The 13,676-nt window shown below is 38.2% G+C and overlaps 1 protein-coding gene across 1 annotated transcript; it reads right to left on the bottom strand.

Moving 5' to 3' along the window:
* Positions 1-1,778: 1,778 nt before the first annotated feature.
* On the bottom strand, positions 1,779-5,636 carry SLC25A4 (solute carrier family 25 member 4). Its single transcript, XM_074272879.1, has 4 exons — positions 4,941-5,636; positions 3,550-4,036; positions 2,964-3,104; positions 1,779-2,233 (listed from the first exon to the last, which is right to left on the bottom strand). The coding sequence occupies exons 1-4, from the start codon at positions 5,049-5,051 to the stop codon at positions 2,076-2,078; spliced, it is 897 nt and encodes a 298-aa protein (XP_074128980.1). The 5' UTR covers positions 5,052-5,636; the 3' UTR covers positions 1,779-2,075.
* Positions 5,637-13,676: the final 8,040 nt, after the last annotated feature.

Here is a 13,676-nt window from a genome sequence, read left to right as displayed (position 1 = left end):
AAGATGATTCAGAAAAACAGTTACCATGATTAAGGTTCCCATGGGCTTACAAAATCATACTCCATTATCACAATATCAAAATACAGTTCTAAAAAGTAAATTAGGGTATAAAGCTTTAAACAACCTGTGTTATTATCTTTGTTGTAAATTCCTTGGGAGGGGTGAAGGAAATTGTAAGAAATTAAATTAAAATTGACTTTTTGGTGTGTTAAACATTGTCTTTTTAGTTGAACCTAATTTTTCATACTAACTGTAAAACCCCAGTAATATAAGAATGACTTCTGTTACTGAACTTCAAAGACTCTACTCCAGAGTAGAGTCCAGAACTCCAGAAAGTTGCTTTAATTTGCATCTAGGATGCTAATTCTTAAATGGCTTCTCCCAACACTTAGACTCTGGAATAGATTGAAGCCTTTAAATCAACTGACACAGTAGTGATTAAAAAACTTTACAAGATAAATAGAGAAGAAAACTAACAAAACAAAACAAAATTTTCATGGAGACTTTTACCCAATCTTACCTGTGTAAACACTCGACCCAATTTGGAAGTCCTGCTTTTGGCTCAAAAGGTTTTTCAAAATATGTGGTCTGGACATTCTATCCAGAGTTAAAATTCAGTTTTCCCTAGGTAAAAAGCTGTTTCATCTTTATTAGATAGCTAAGCCCAATCTAGTTTAATGATATCATTTTAAGCCATGAACTATTCTGCTTCTTAATTTAGATCTGACTGACTTTTTAATGTTTCAACATATTTGGTTTTACTCCTGCATTTCCTGAAGTTAGGACTAAGAGTTAATACCCCCTAAACCTTAAAATATTTTGTTTTATCATCACACTTGAGTTGACCAACAAAACTTCCTTTGGAGAAGGACAAGATAAATTAGAGGTTGTGTTAAAAAAAAAACAAAAAAACTATTCTTTAGTCCTTTGAAGTGAACAAAGGTTATTTTATCAGATTAGCTGACAGCTTTTGTCAAAGGCCTTTCTTCCTTTGATTAGCCTTCAAGGCCCAGTGCTAGTCTTCTCTAATTTCTCCCACTCCTACAACAACTATATTGGCTTTGCCTTTCTCTTTGACCTCTCTTTCCACACGTTAATTTAGCATTTAATTGTGTTCCTTTTACCTGTATTCCTTGAGCAAGCTATTAGCTCCTTTTGGAATTAAATATTCTTTAAACTCTCAAATATGCAAGAAACTATTAGGTGCTAATCCAGCACTTTGGCACATGGGTGTTCAATGGATAATTGACATCTAGATTTTGATTAATTTGTCCTTTTTTTATAAACCCTTTATAAACAGGATTTCTCATTCCTGTTCCCAGCTCTGTTTTAGATGGAAAATTCTGCAATTTGAAAAGACCTTCCCAATCTCTGATTTATTTTCCATCTGTAGATTTGCTGGATTTAGTTTTGATTCTGGATCCATGTATAAGATTGATATAAAGTCTCTATTTCTTGAGATATCTCTAGCTGTTTTTGAAATATATAGTACATGTGAAACATTTTTAAGTTAGTATGCATTTCATTCCCTTCATAATCTTCCACTCTTCTCAAAACTCCACATTGTATATAGGGTATGTTCTTGCATATATCTGCTATCAAAACTTGATATTTAGTGTAGTAGTCTGTGTTTATAATAATTGTTTACAAAATATTTACAAATAATTCATGACATGCAGTTGTCCCTTCACTTAGAATATTTTTTTCATATGATTTGCTGTTGGAATTTAGAACCCAGTTTGATACTTAGGATTTTAATAAAGTAAAAATTTAGAGAATAAGCTGTAAGTAATATTTATTGAGTGTTCACATTAATTTATTATCACCAAATCTCAAATTAATTATAGAAGCATAGAAATAATGTTACCTTATATTTGCTAGTATACTTTAAATCTGTATAATGTAAAATTCATTTGTGGTCCAGTAGATTGAAACATGTTTATGGTATGATATCCTTGGCCATTTGGTGTTATCCCATATTAGTATTATCAGATTTCCTAAGAAATGTTTACTAAACCATGGATAACATTAGAAAATGGATCTGGGACCAATGAACTTAAGAGTTTTAATTGAATTTAGACGTATTTTTTGATCTCATCATACAACACTAATACAAAAGCACCGCCCATGCCTCTCAATACATTGGACCAGGCACCTTTGAAGAAAGCTTTGGATCCTTCATCTTTTGCAATCTTCTTCCAGCAATCAATTGTTCCAGTATACATAATATCAGCTGTGGAGGCAAAAATTGGTAAGTTGTTTATAATCTTGATAAAGGCCTATTTTCTAAAAGCCTTGTGCTCTAGAGTTCTGGATCTTTTCCATGCAGCAAGCCCTATGTAATACCAGTTGTTCAAATTCTCCTTAGCTTGCTAAGCAAGGATTTTCTCTTTATTAGTTTTTTCTGGCTTCTAGTGGTTTTGGGGAATAGATTTTTATGCAGATAATTCTATGAAACGACAAGCTTTAAACAGAAAGGGACTTTTTAAAATAGATAGACTAATCTTAATTTGCCAACCTGCCTCAGACTAAAGAGAAAGTTGTCATTTGTTAGCTAAATAATTGAAGCAAAATGAATCAGTAAACTATAATCAACTTAGTACTCAATCCAACTTTGTCCTTGTACAAGTAGTAGCCCAAAGGCCACTATATTGCTAGAGATTATTGAGTTTCCATAATCATTAGCCACTCTCAAATATTTTCCTTTTTTTCCTCTCTTCAGGATGTTATTTTTTATTTCTTTCTAAGAAGAAAATGGAGGAAAAGTTAATGGAAAGAGGGAACTAATTTTTAATCCATAATCTCACCCTTTTCCCTCCTCCTTTTTCCCCTTTTAGATTATAAAGACAACTATGAATCACAGAGGATCACTGCTTGATACTGGGAACTAGACAAGTCAGCTATACCAGATCATTGTCCATCCCCTTGTATTGCATTAACAAGGAAGATGAAGAAAAACATACCCCCTTTCCGACCAGACTGCATCATCATCCTACGACGCACAGTATCAAAGGGATAGGACACCAGTCCTGCCACTGCTGTCACACTCTGGGCAATCATCCAGCTTACTATAATGTGCACATTCTTGGGGTCAGGCAGCATTCCTGTAAATAATGCCAAACATAAATTTGTTTACTCATGGGTAACTCATTCTGCATTGGTAGGAAAGGGGGAAAAGCTATCTTCTCCACACTTTTTGCTTCAAGCCCTCTTCTGATTTTAGCTCATTATATTTTTTTAACGTAAGTATCAAGCAATTTTCTAATGAAAGCTCACAGTTCTGGTCAGGTGCCTGATTTATATATGGCCTTGTAGAACTATTGAAATGATATTTATTCCTGGGAAATGATTACTCTCATAGTGCCTGAAAAAACTTAACCCTTAACCTTTCTCTTGGAATAATGATGCCACCAGTCAGAGGAGAGAATTTTACTCCTCTAAATGTATCTTGCCTCCCCAACCAGGAGCACCAGAATAAGTGAGTGGGGAAAAAAAGTGTTTCAGACTTTGGAGCCCTTGGATAATTCTCTATCCCCATTAATCTCTCACCCTTGGCTGTATCATAGACCCCGAAATAGGCCGCCCTGTAGATGATGATGCCCTGGACGGACACACTGAAGCCTTGGTAGAGGCCCTTCAGGCCATCAGACTTGAAGATCTTGGTAAGACAGTCGCCTAGGCCACTGAACTCCCGTTGACTGGATCCCTTGCCCACATCAGCAGCCAGCCTGGTCCGAGCAAAGTCCAGTGGGTAGACAAAGCAGAGGGAAGTGGCCCCGGCTGCTCCACCAGAAGCAAGGTTGCCAGCAAAGTAACGCCAGAACTGCTTGTGCCGATCCACACCCCCCAGGAAGATTTGCTTGTATTTGTCCTTGAAGGCAAAGTTAAGGGCTTGGGTGGGGAAATAACGAATGACGTTGGCCAGGTTACCCCTCCAGAAGGAGAGGAAGCCTTGCTCCTTTGGGATTCTCACAACGCAGTCCATTATGCCTTTATACTGCTGCTCTGCTTTAATTTGTTTGCTGGCATGTTGGACCTAGACATGGGAAAAGATAGAAAAGAACAAGGGAAGGGAAAAGAAAGGATTGGAGAAAGAAAATTGTTTTGTCATTTCCAGATTTTCCAGTTAAGGCCTTATAGAATGTTTCCCTCCATTCTCTTCCCTCCACTAAGAACTTAACCTCCTGACTGCATCTTATTGGATTCCAGCACCCCAGTTGAAGCAGTAGAGGGGATGCCTAGGTCACACTGGATAGGTATGGGAATTGGCCAAGATCAAATCACAGAATATTTGAGTTGAAAAATCTTGAGATCTAGCCAGTAGCCACATTTTTACAGATGTGAAAACAGCCCAAGTAATTTGTCCAAGATCAGTGAATGGATAACTTTTAACTTCTGATTCTCAATGCCACCTACCAGCATGACCCTTTGCTTTTAAGGCAAGCTAAAAAAGGGTGGAGAAGTGGTAGGAACAAAGAATGAGACTTTTAACTTGGCAAGGGGAAGAAGGGGAGGTCAGGTAAAGAGATTAGATGAGGGCAAGTAAGCTGTCACCACATTTTCCTAGTTCTGTGCACAGCCTCACTTGGGAGGAAGAGTCCTCAATGTAACTCGATCCTCAGGAGGCTTTCCATATTTAGGCACTTGTGTGTAAGAGCCACCTGACACCAGCAATGTCATCTATACTCCCCGGCTTTTCAGAGAGTCCAGTTAGAAGTTCCTTTAGACTGGGCTCTCAAAGGCCATTCGACCCTTTATCCCCAACCCCGATCCCAGTTTCCTGTGGTTTGCGGATGGCTAGCCTAAGGCCTATTCCAGCTTCGTTCTTTAACAAGCACAAAACATCAGTCCTCAAAGTTACTTGGGTAAGCAATGTCCTAGGGCAAGACCTTTTCCCCCCTCCTAACACATGCATACACCTTTCAGGCTCCAATTCTCACCTGCAGAAGCAATTTGACTCTCTCGATGGGGGCAACTGCAGTCTTGGAAACTGCAGCGGCGATGCCACCTGCCAGGAAGTCTTTTAGGAAGCTCAGCGCTTGGTCACTCATGATGGAAGTCAGTTGTGCTCAGTGTCTCAGGAACTACTCCGTAGTCTTCCCCCCCAAGCTAGGAGCCCTGACCCCCTTCTCTGTCCCACCACCACGATCCAAAAGGGGCAGAGCACTTCTTCCCCAGACCTCCTTATATGACACTTCGTCTCGCGAGAGAAGGAGGAGGGCCCTCGGGCCATTTGGCTCCGTGCGTATTGGCTGGACAGGTGTCTGGATACCCTCTCCGTCCCATTCCTCGGTAGAGGGCACGGGGGGCGAGGCGCTTCCGGGAGGCCTGAGCGGGTTAGGGGCCTGCTGCTCCCGCTAGGGACATTTAAAGGGCAAATTAATGTTATCTAGCCTGGGCTGTAGAGGGAACATTATGTCACAACAGCATGTGGCCCGCTGTATTTATAGCATGCTGGAGCCGAACTCCAGTACGGACTAACTTGGGAGGACAGACGTGGAAAAGGATTCCTCAAGACTTTAACCTTGGCCTTGTGCTGGTTCCCAAGCGCATGCGAGGGCTGAAGGGAAAGAGTTTGAAATTTTTCACTTCAGCACCCGTTTTTCCCCGTTTCTGCCTCCCCCCATCCCCCAATAACCCTAGCCTTCAGGGAGCGTGAGAGCGCACTGCTTTGACTCTGACCAACATCCGCTGACAGCAGCCACTCCCCTCGCAGTTCTTAGTACCAAGGAGAAATCCGTACCCTTCGGGGTTGGAAGGGAACTGATGGACTATATTATGTGCCCATAGAGAAACCGAGAAAACCCCGTTTTTCATTTAGGTGTGGGTTCTGTCCTCTCCCACTTTACATGTAATCTACTTCAGGTCAGAGATGTGCTTCATAATTCTTTTGAAACTTTTGGCAATACTTAGTATGGAACTTTGTTCACCAAGGACATTTAATATGATGGATTGTTGATGATCATCTGGACGTATCCTGATTAAGGATATCATTGGTTAGTTTGCCAAACCTAAAGTATTCTCATAATAACAATTATTAATAGAAGTTAAATGTAAGATTTTTTATTGAAGTTTTTTTTATCTTCAAAACATATGCAAGATTTCCAATCCCTCTGTTTTTGTCCGCCTGCATTTTTGATTTTCTTCACAGGTGGTTTAATATTTCAAAGTCCAATTCTTCTCGTGCAGCAAAATAATTGTATGGATATGTATACATATATTGTATTTAGCATATACTTTAACATATTTAACATGTATTAGTCTACCTGCCATCTGGGAGAGAGGGGAGGGGGGGAGGAGGGGAAAAATTGGAACAAAAGGTTTTGCAATTGTCCATGCTGAAAAATTACCCATGCATATATCTTATAAATAAAAGGCTATTTTAAAAAAACATGCAAGGATAATTTTTCAATATTGACCCTTGCAAAACCTTGTGTTCCAATTTCCCCCCTCTTCCTCCCACCCTCTAAATGGCAAGTAATCCAATATATGTTAAACATGATAAAAAATATGTTAAATCCAATATACACATATATATTTATACAACTATCTTGCTAAACCAGAAAAATCAGATCAAAAAAGGAAAAAAATAAAAAAATTCAAGCAAATCACAACAAAAAGAGTGAAAATGCTATGTTGTGATCCACATTCAGTTCCCACTGTCCTCTCTCTCTGGATGTAGATGACTCTCAAGATCATTAGAACTGGCCTGAATCATCTCATTGTTGAAAACCACGCCCAACAGGATTGATATTTTTTACCCCCTGTGGCAGTTGGGGTCAAATGACTTGCCCAGGGTCACCCAGCTAGGAAGTGTGAAGTGTCTGAGACCACATCTGAACTCAGGTCCTGACTAGCTGCCCTGAATTGATCATCTTATAATCTTGTTGCCATGTACATAAATGTAAGATTTTTATTAAGTACTGTGATTGCCAAGTATTATGAGCTTGGAACATAAAGGTATCAAGTTAGAATTTTGACTTTTTGTTAGCATACCAACTTAACAGGAAATGAAATTAGCACTAGATATTAGAAAATTTGATAGAATGATAATTCTAAGGCTGACAGATCTCAGAAGCCACCAGCCTGAACCTCTCATTTCACAGCTGAGTAAATTGCAACCCTATTTTATTGTGGTGTCCTCAGGTTTTAGTCATATCTCTTTTCACGGTCGATTCTCTTCTGACCATTTATATTAAATATTTAAAAAAAAGTATATCTTTACATTATTCCAAAAAAATACATTATGGCGTAGAGGACAAAGCTCTGAAATTGGAAGCTGCATATTGCAGCTGAATATGTTAGCTGCAATGACTGGGAGAAGTGGATATTCAATGGCCAATGTTCTGTGATTACATAGTCCAATGCTCTTCTGAGAAAGAGCCCAGAGTCCAGCACAGGCAGTGCTGGAAGAAGGCCTTTTCCTCTTGGTAGGATATGCCAGGGGGTGCTTTCTCTGACCTCCTTCAGGGATTAGGAGAGGCCTTTAAAAGTGGCAGTAGCTAGGTAGTTATTCAAATAACAAATACTGCTACTCTGCTAACTCTAGTAGGAGCAGCCTTGAATTTGGAGCTAGGATAGCTGACTCTGGCAGATATTAAGATATGTGTTTTTAGGTCAATCACAACCTCTTGAGAGCCTTATTCCTTTCTGGTAGTGGGGATAAAAATGCATTTGCTACTTCTGTAACAAGGTTATATAAACTGAGAAGCTATGTAAACTTTAGAGCATTGCAAAAAAAATGTGCATTCATCCATATATATGTATATGAAAATATATGTGTATATATGTTTATATGTGCATATATATATACATACATGCATACATATATAGATGTGTGTATGTATATAAAATTTGATTTTTCACCCAATATTTCATAGAAACATTCCCACCTGTTTATAAATTAATGGTCATTTCTGGGGAGCTCTGCTCTATATAGGAGCAAGGGATTGCCATTGACTATATTTGTGAAAATTTAGATATAAGCTTAAACTATATTTGAAGATTTTCCTGAAGTAAAGTCTGGGTGAGAAGAACAAACCAAAGGAAACAGATGACTCTCTTGGTCTATTCTCTCAAATTAATGTATCCATTGCCTAGCTCCCCTTCAATTTTTGACTAACATAGACTAAGCAGGTTGTTTCTCTTTGGCCTGGTGCCCACCTATGGAGGTTATTCCAGGAAAATCTCCAAATAAAGATTAAATATAATTCATATCTAAGTTTCCAAATGTAGAGAACACATTGTGAAATGTGTGAGAGTCATAGTTCATAGTTTGAAAGAATTCAAAGAGATTCTCTTAGTCACAAAAGTTTATTTATGCCATAATTGATATATTAGTCTCTAAAGGAAATCTAGCAAATTGGAAATAGTTTTGGAAGGCTTTATATGCTGAAAATTTGGGGCTTAGGTTGTAAATCATAAAAGAGAGAGAAGAAAAAAGCCAGGATGGCTTTTCATCCAGATAAGGAGACAGGATGACTTTTAGCAAGGTATTGTCAAGTACTGTCAATCAGGATGATTTTTGTTTTATTTTTTCCCCCAGAGGACAAATAAAGAGTAAATAAAGGATTCTTATTGTTCCACATTCATACAGTTATGAGTGGACCTTCGGCTCTCACCCATCATCTTCCCCTTTTCTGCTTTTTGGGGAGAGAAAATTCTTGGGACAAGGTCTGGGGGGTCCCCAGTTCCCACACAAAAAGTCAAAATAACAAATGTTAGGTAGAGGGTAGTCTTTATTCCATCTCAAAACAAAAAACAAAAAACAACAACAAAAAAAAAAAAAAAACACGGGACCCATAAAGATATAGAGAAAACATTAGGTACAGGGAAGAAGGAAACAAATATTTATCAAGTATTTATTTTGTGTTAAGCATTGTGCCAAGCACTTTACAAATATTTTCTCTTTAATCCTCTCAACAACCCTAGAAAATAGGTGCTATTATCATTTGATAGATGGGGAAATTGAGGCACGCAGGTTAAGGGATTTATCCAAGGTCACAATATACTAAATGTCCAAAGCTAGATTTGAATTCAAATATTGAATTCATTTGATACCAGGTCCAGTGGTTCTATTCACAGCTATCTCTAAAATACTATTCTTCTCAGAGGAAATATAACTTAGTATTGCCACCTGGGCAAGAGTAAGTGACTTGTTCAGGGTCATACAATGTTTATTAAGCACTTGCTATATGCCAAGTACTGAGCTACAAATAGCTAAGGATACCAAAAGAAAAAGCAATATTGTCCTTACTTTTAAGGAGTTTATATTCTAACAGGAAAAGATAAAAGAATAGAGCAAGTTTGGTCAAGAAAATCATAAGGATGGTGAGTGGAGTCCTGGAGAAATTGATTGATGCATCCTTAGCTCTCTTTTATAATTTACAATCTAAGCCCCACATTTTCAATATATAAAGCCCTCCAAAACTATTTCTTACATCAACTATGGCATTTGATGTGATTATTATTCCAATAGGTAGAGATGGGAGGGGGAGAAAAGGCATGAATTAAAGGTATCTGAGAAAGACATTCTGCAAGTCTAGGTTGGGCTACCAAGATGGAAAGACTTCAAGTAAAGTGCATCAATATGTTTGTCATAAAGAAAAACTCTGTTTATGACCTGAGAGGCTTAGTACTAGTGGATTGATTCATCTATTGTCTACACTAATTCCTGAAACCTTTCTAAGTGATTTATTGGAGGCAGCTAGGTAGCACCATAGTGCACAGAACTCTAGGCTTGCAATCAAGAAGACAGCTTCATGAGTTTAAACTTGGCCTCAGATACTTCCTAGCTGCATTACCCTGAATAAGTCACTTAACCCTGTTTGCCTCAGTTCCTCATCTGTAAAATGAGCTGGAGAAAGAAATTTCTTCAGTATCTTTGCCAAGAAAACTCCAAATGAGGTTATGAAGAGTTAGGCATGACTGAAATGACAACAAAATGTTACTGGAACGAGCACCCACATAGGTAAAAACCTAGGGCTTTTGAAATATTGACTATTTAAAAGATCACAATATTTAGAGAGGAAGGAATTTTAGAGGTCAAGATTGCCTCATTTTACAAATAAGAAAAATGAAACCCAAAGATGTCTTACCTCTTATTCTTATGATTTACCCAAGATCATAGGGATAGTAAATAGAAAAGCTAAGATTTGAACTTAGTTCACTTCAAATCCTACTGTCTTTCTTTTAAAAAATGCTGAAATAAACATTCTTTAGTATTCTTACCTGTTCGTTCTTCTAGATAAATTTTGCTATCAATTCTTCAAGTTTTATAGTGTATTCCACAGTGGTTTATATTGGTATTATACTAAATCTATATGTTAGTTTAGGGAACATTGCTGTCTTTACTATATTTAGTCCTTGTTGTAGACAGAGAGCCACTATTTTTAGTTGACTATATACTATGCCTCACAAAAAGCAGTAGAAGTGACCTCACTTTATTTTCCCTAATATTAATTTGAGTTGCCACATTAAATGCTGGAATTTTTCTGAAAAGATTTTCCTATTGAAATATATTTACATTCAGCATTTCCCTTCCATTTACTTTCTCAGGAAAAGGGAAATCTCAAATGGCCTCTAAGGACATGACCTGCCTTGTGATCACAGGATCTTCATATCACTTACTAGAGGACAGAGAGAATAGGCCTCTCCAGAACACGTCCACTGTACAAATTCAGAACTGCCTGGCTTTCAACCAGCCTGAGAATTGACAAGGAGTCTAGTAGATAACCCATTTTGTTAGCAAATATAGTAATGGTATCCTAGAGTTTTGAGAATAGAGGAGGGAGGAAAATACAGATATGAAGAGAATGAACAGTCAGGATGTTTGACAAAAAAAAAAAAAAGTTGATTCTAGGAAATTATCCTGTTTGGCTATATTAGAACTCCTAACATTTTAGAGATCCCAGCACTCACAGTATTTTTTTCCTCAATAGTATTTTATTTTTCCAAATAATGCAAAGGTAGTTTATAACATTCATCCTTGTAAGACTTTATGTTCCAAATTTTCTTTTGCATGGTTTCCCCCCTCCCTTTGGTCTGATTCTTTCCCACAACATAACATGGAAGTATGTTTAAAAGAACTGCACATATTTATATCAAATTGCTTCTATATCCCCTCTTCCCATGACATCAAGCAAAAGAAAATAATAAACAAGAAAAAGGGAAAAATACTATGTTTTGATCCACATTCAGTCTCAATAGTTTTTTCTCTCAATGTGGATGGCATTTCCCATACCAAGCCTATTGGAATTGTCTTGAATCATTGCATTACTGAGAAGAGCCAAGTCCACTTTGATTGATCATAATATTCTTGCTGTTACTGCACACAATGTTCTCTTGATATTGTTCACTTCACTCAGCATCAGTTCATGTATGTCTTTCCAGGCTTTTCTGAAATCAGCTTGTTTGTCAGTTTAAAAAATTTTCTTAAATATTATTTTATTTTCCAATTCCTTGCCAGAACAACAACAAAAAATAGTTGCTACAAACATTTTTGCACTTGTGTTCTTTTTTGAACTCTTTTGTCACCCAGTATCAATACTACTGGATCAAAAGGTAGGCACAGTTTTATAGCCCTTTTGGCATAATTCCAAATTGTTCTTCAGAATGTGTAAGGTTCTCTAAATTGTAATGTTCTCTGGGAGCAGGTTTCTTGGGACGCTTCTGGAGGCAGCCTTAGTTTCAGTTCAGTATAATCACCCCAAATGCAACCAGGAATTAAAGTCCAAATCCTTTATTGTCTCCTTCCAAGTCTTGTCTCCTGCCTAGGGCCCAGTTTGTTTTAATAGAGGCCTAACTCTCCCCTTGGTGGAGACTCCTGCTGCTAGTGCTTTGCTTCTGCCAGTTTCTACCTCTAGTTCCCTCGGAATGTCTCCGAATCCAAAGGTTTGTTCTTGAGCCTTCAGCCAGCACAAATGTGGAAAAATGGAATGAATCTGTCTCAGACTCAGAAAGCTTCAAGTGTGCTTGTCCTTTCTGTCCCTGACAGCTCCTCCTTTTATGTTTCACACTGAGTATACACCAATCATTATATCACTAGGAAACCATTATTTGTTGTAGGATTAAATCAATGCTAAACTAGATTTAACCACTGTCTCCTCAATTCCACTTACTTAGCACCTTGTAAGAATCCTAACAGCTCCCACTTTCTTTCCTTTTTGGAACATAGGTGGTCATGACCTCCCTGACTTCTCAAGGAAGTGAGAACCTCCCAAAAGAGGTGATCACACCTTCCCTGACTGCTCAAAAAAGGGGTGAAAGCACCATAAAAAGGAGGTGATCACGCTCTTCCTGACATCTTAGGAAGGGAGATGAAAACACCAAAGGAAATGGGAAATCAAATCAGATTAGTGGGTTTCTGAAGGGGCTCACTCTTAAAACAGGTATACATAAATCCATCAAAATGGGAGGTATTATACATAATTACATAAATTACATAAACACATAGTGACACAGGATAGTAGTGATGTAACAAATAACATGAATCAACATGAGGAATTATACGTGTCCATAAGTCCTAGAAATAATCCAAAAGGAATCTATTGTCCATTATTTCATGTGCCAAGAATCCAATAATTCCTGTAAGTTTCAAAGTCCTTCAATAGTCTCATCAACAATTTTTCATCTCAAGGAATCCAATGATTCCTGGGGGTTTTCAAGTCCTACAAGAGTCTCATTATCAGCCATGCTCTTTTCAGTGTCAGATGTTTCTTAAATCTTCTCCTTTGTTTCAAGGTTTTTTTCTCTTTTTCTGTCTCTCTCCAGGTGCTCATTGGCATCCATCTGATTCTTTCTCCCTCTGTAAAGATACAAACAAACCCTTTCTCCTAAGCAGTTAACCTATCTAGTCCCTTCTATTTGCCACTTTCTAGATCTCTCCTTATCATTTGGCAATTACATTGGAGCTACTCGAATTGGACACTGCCTTTCTGTTGAGTTAAAAAGCCTGTATTTTCCCCAATTGTAATCCCCCCCTTTTTTTTCCTGAGTCTGGGGTTAAGTGACTTGCCCAGGGTCACACAGCTAGGAAGTGTTAAGTGTCTGAGACCACATTTGAACTTGGGTCCTCCTGAATTCAGGGCTGGTGCTCTATCCACTGTGCCACCTAGCTGCCCTCCGTAATCCCTTTCTTCTATCTGATTGCTTTTTGGCTGATTGATCACATCAGAGTATTGAGGTTCTAAAGGTGTACCTTGGCTGCCATCATGCCCCACCTGTTTTTTGATTGAGGTCTTGGTGCTGGGCTCCACCTCATTTCCCTGGATCAATCTATATTCTGAGGCCTAGTGGAAGCCCTTGTCTTCTCACTCTATCTCCATATCTGCATTGGGATCTCAGATGCCCTATTTTTCTACACTGAAAACATTGAAGATTCTCTCTAGAAGTCCCTTGCCAAGAGGAAGCCTGTTTTCCCATGTTCAACATAGTCTGGGTATAATAAGCATTTGTGCTCACTGTAGCACAGAATCTTATGATCTCCTCTAAAGGAGCATCTTTGTGTAGTCCCCATATAATTCTTCTGCAAACCTCATTAGAATTTTCCTTAGCCGGTTGTCTGATCATTATTTCTGTAGCTACGTTTTCTCCAATGGTTCTTGTGACAACTATTTGCAGACGTCCCACAAAATCCTCAAAGGGTTCATTGGGACCTTGCTCTATTTTTGTGGAGG

Source organism: Sminthopsis crassicaudata, chromosome 6 (assembly GCF_048593235.1).
Source record: "Sminthopsis crassicaudata isolate SCR6 chromosome 6, ASM4859323v1, whole genome shotgun sequence".
In the NCBI taxonomy this organism is placed as follows: Eukaryota; Metazoa; Chordata; class Mammalia; order Dasyuromorphia; family Dasyuridae; genus Sminthopsis; species Sminthopsis crassicaudata.
Note: the sequence above shows the minus strand (reverse complement) of the source record. Positions and strands in the feature narration are given on the sequence as shown.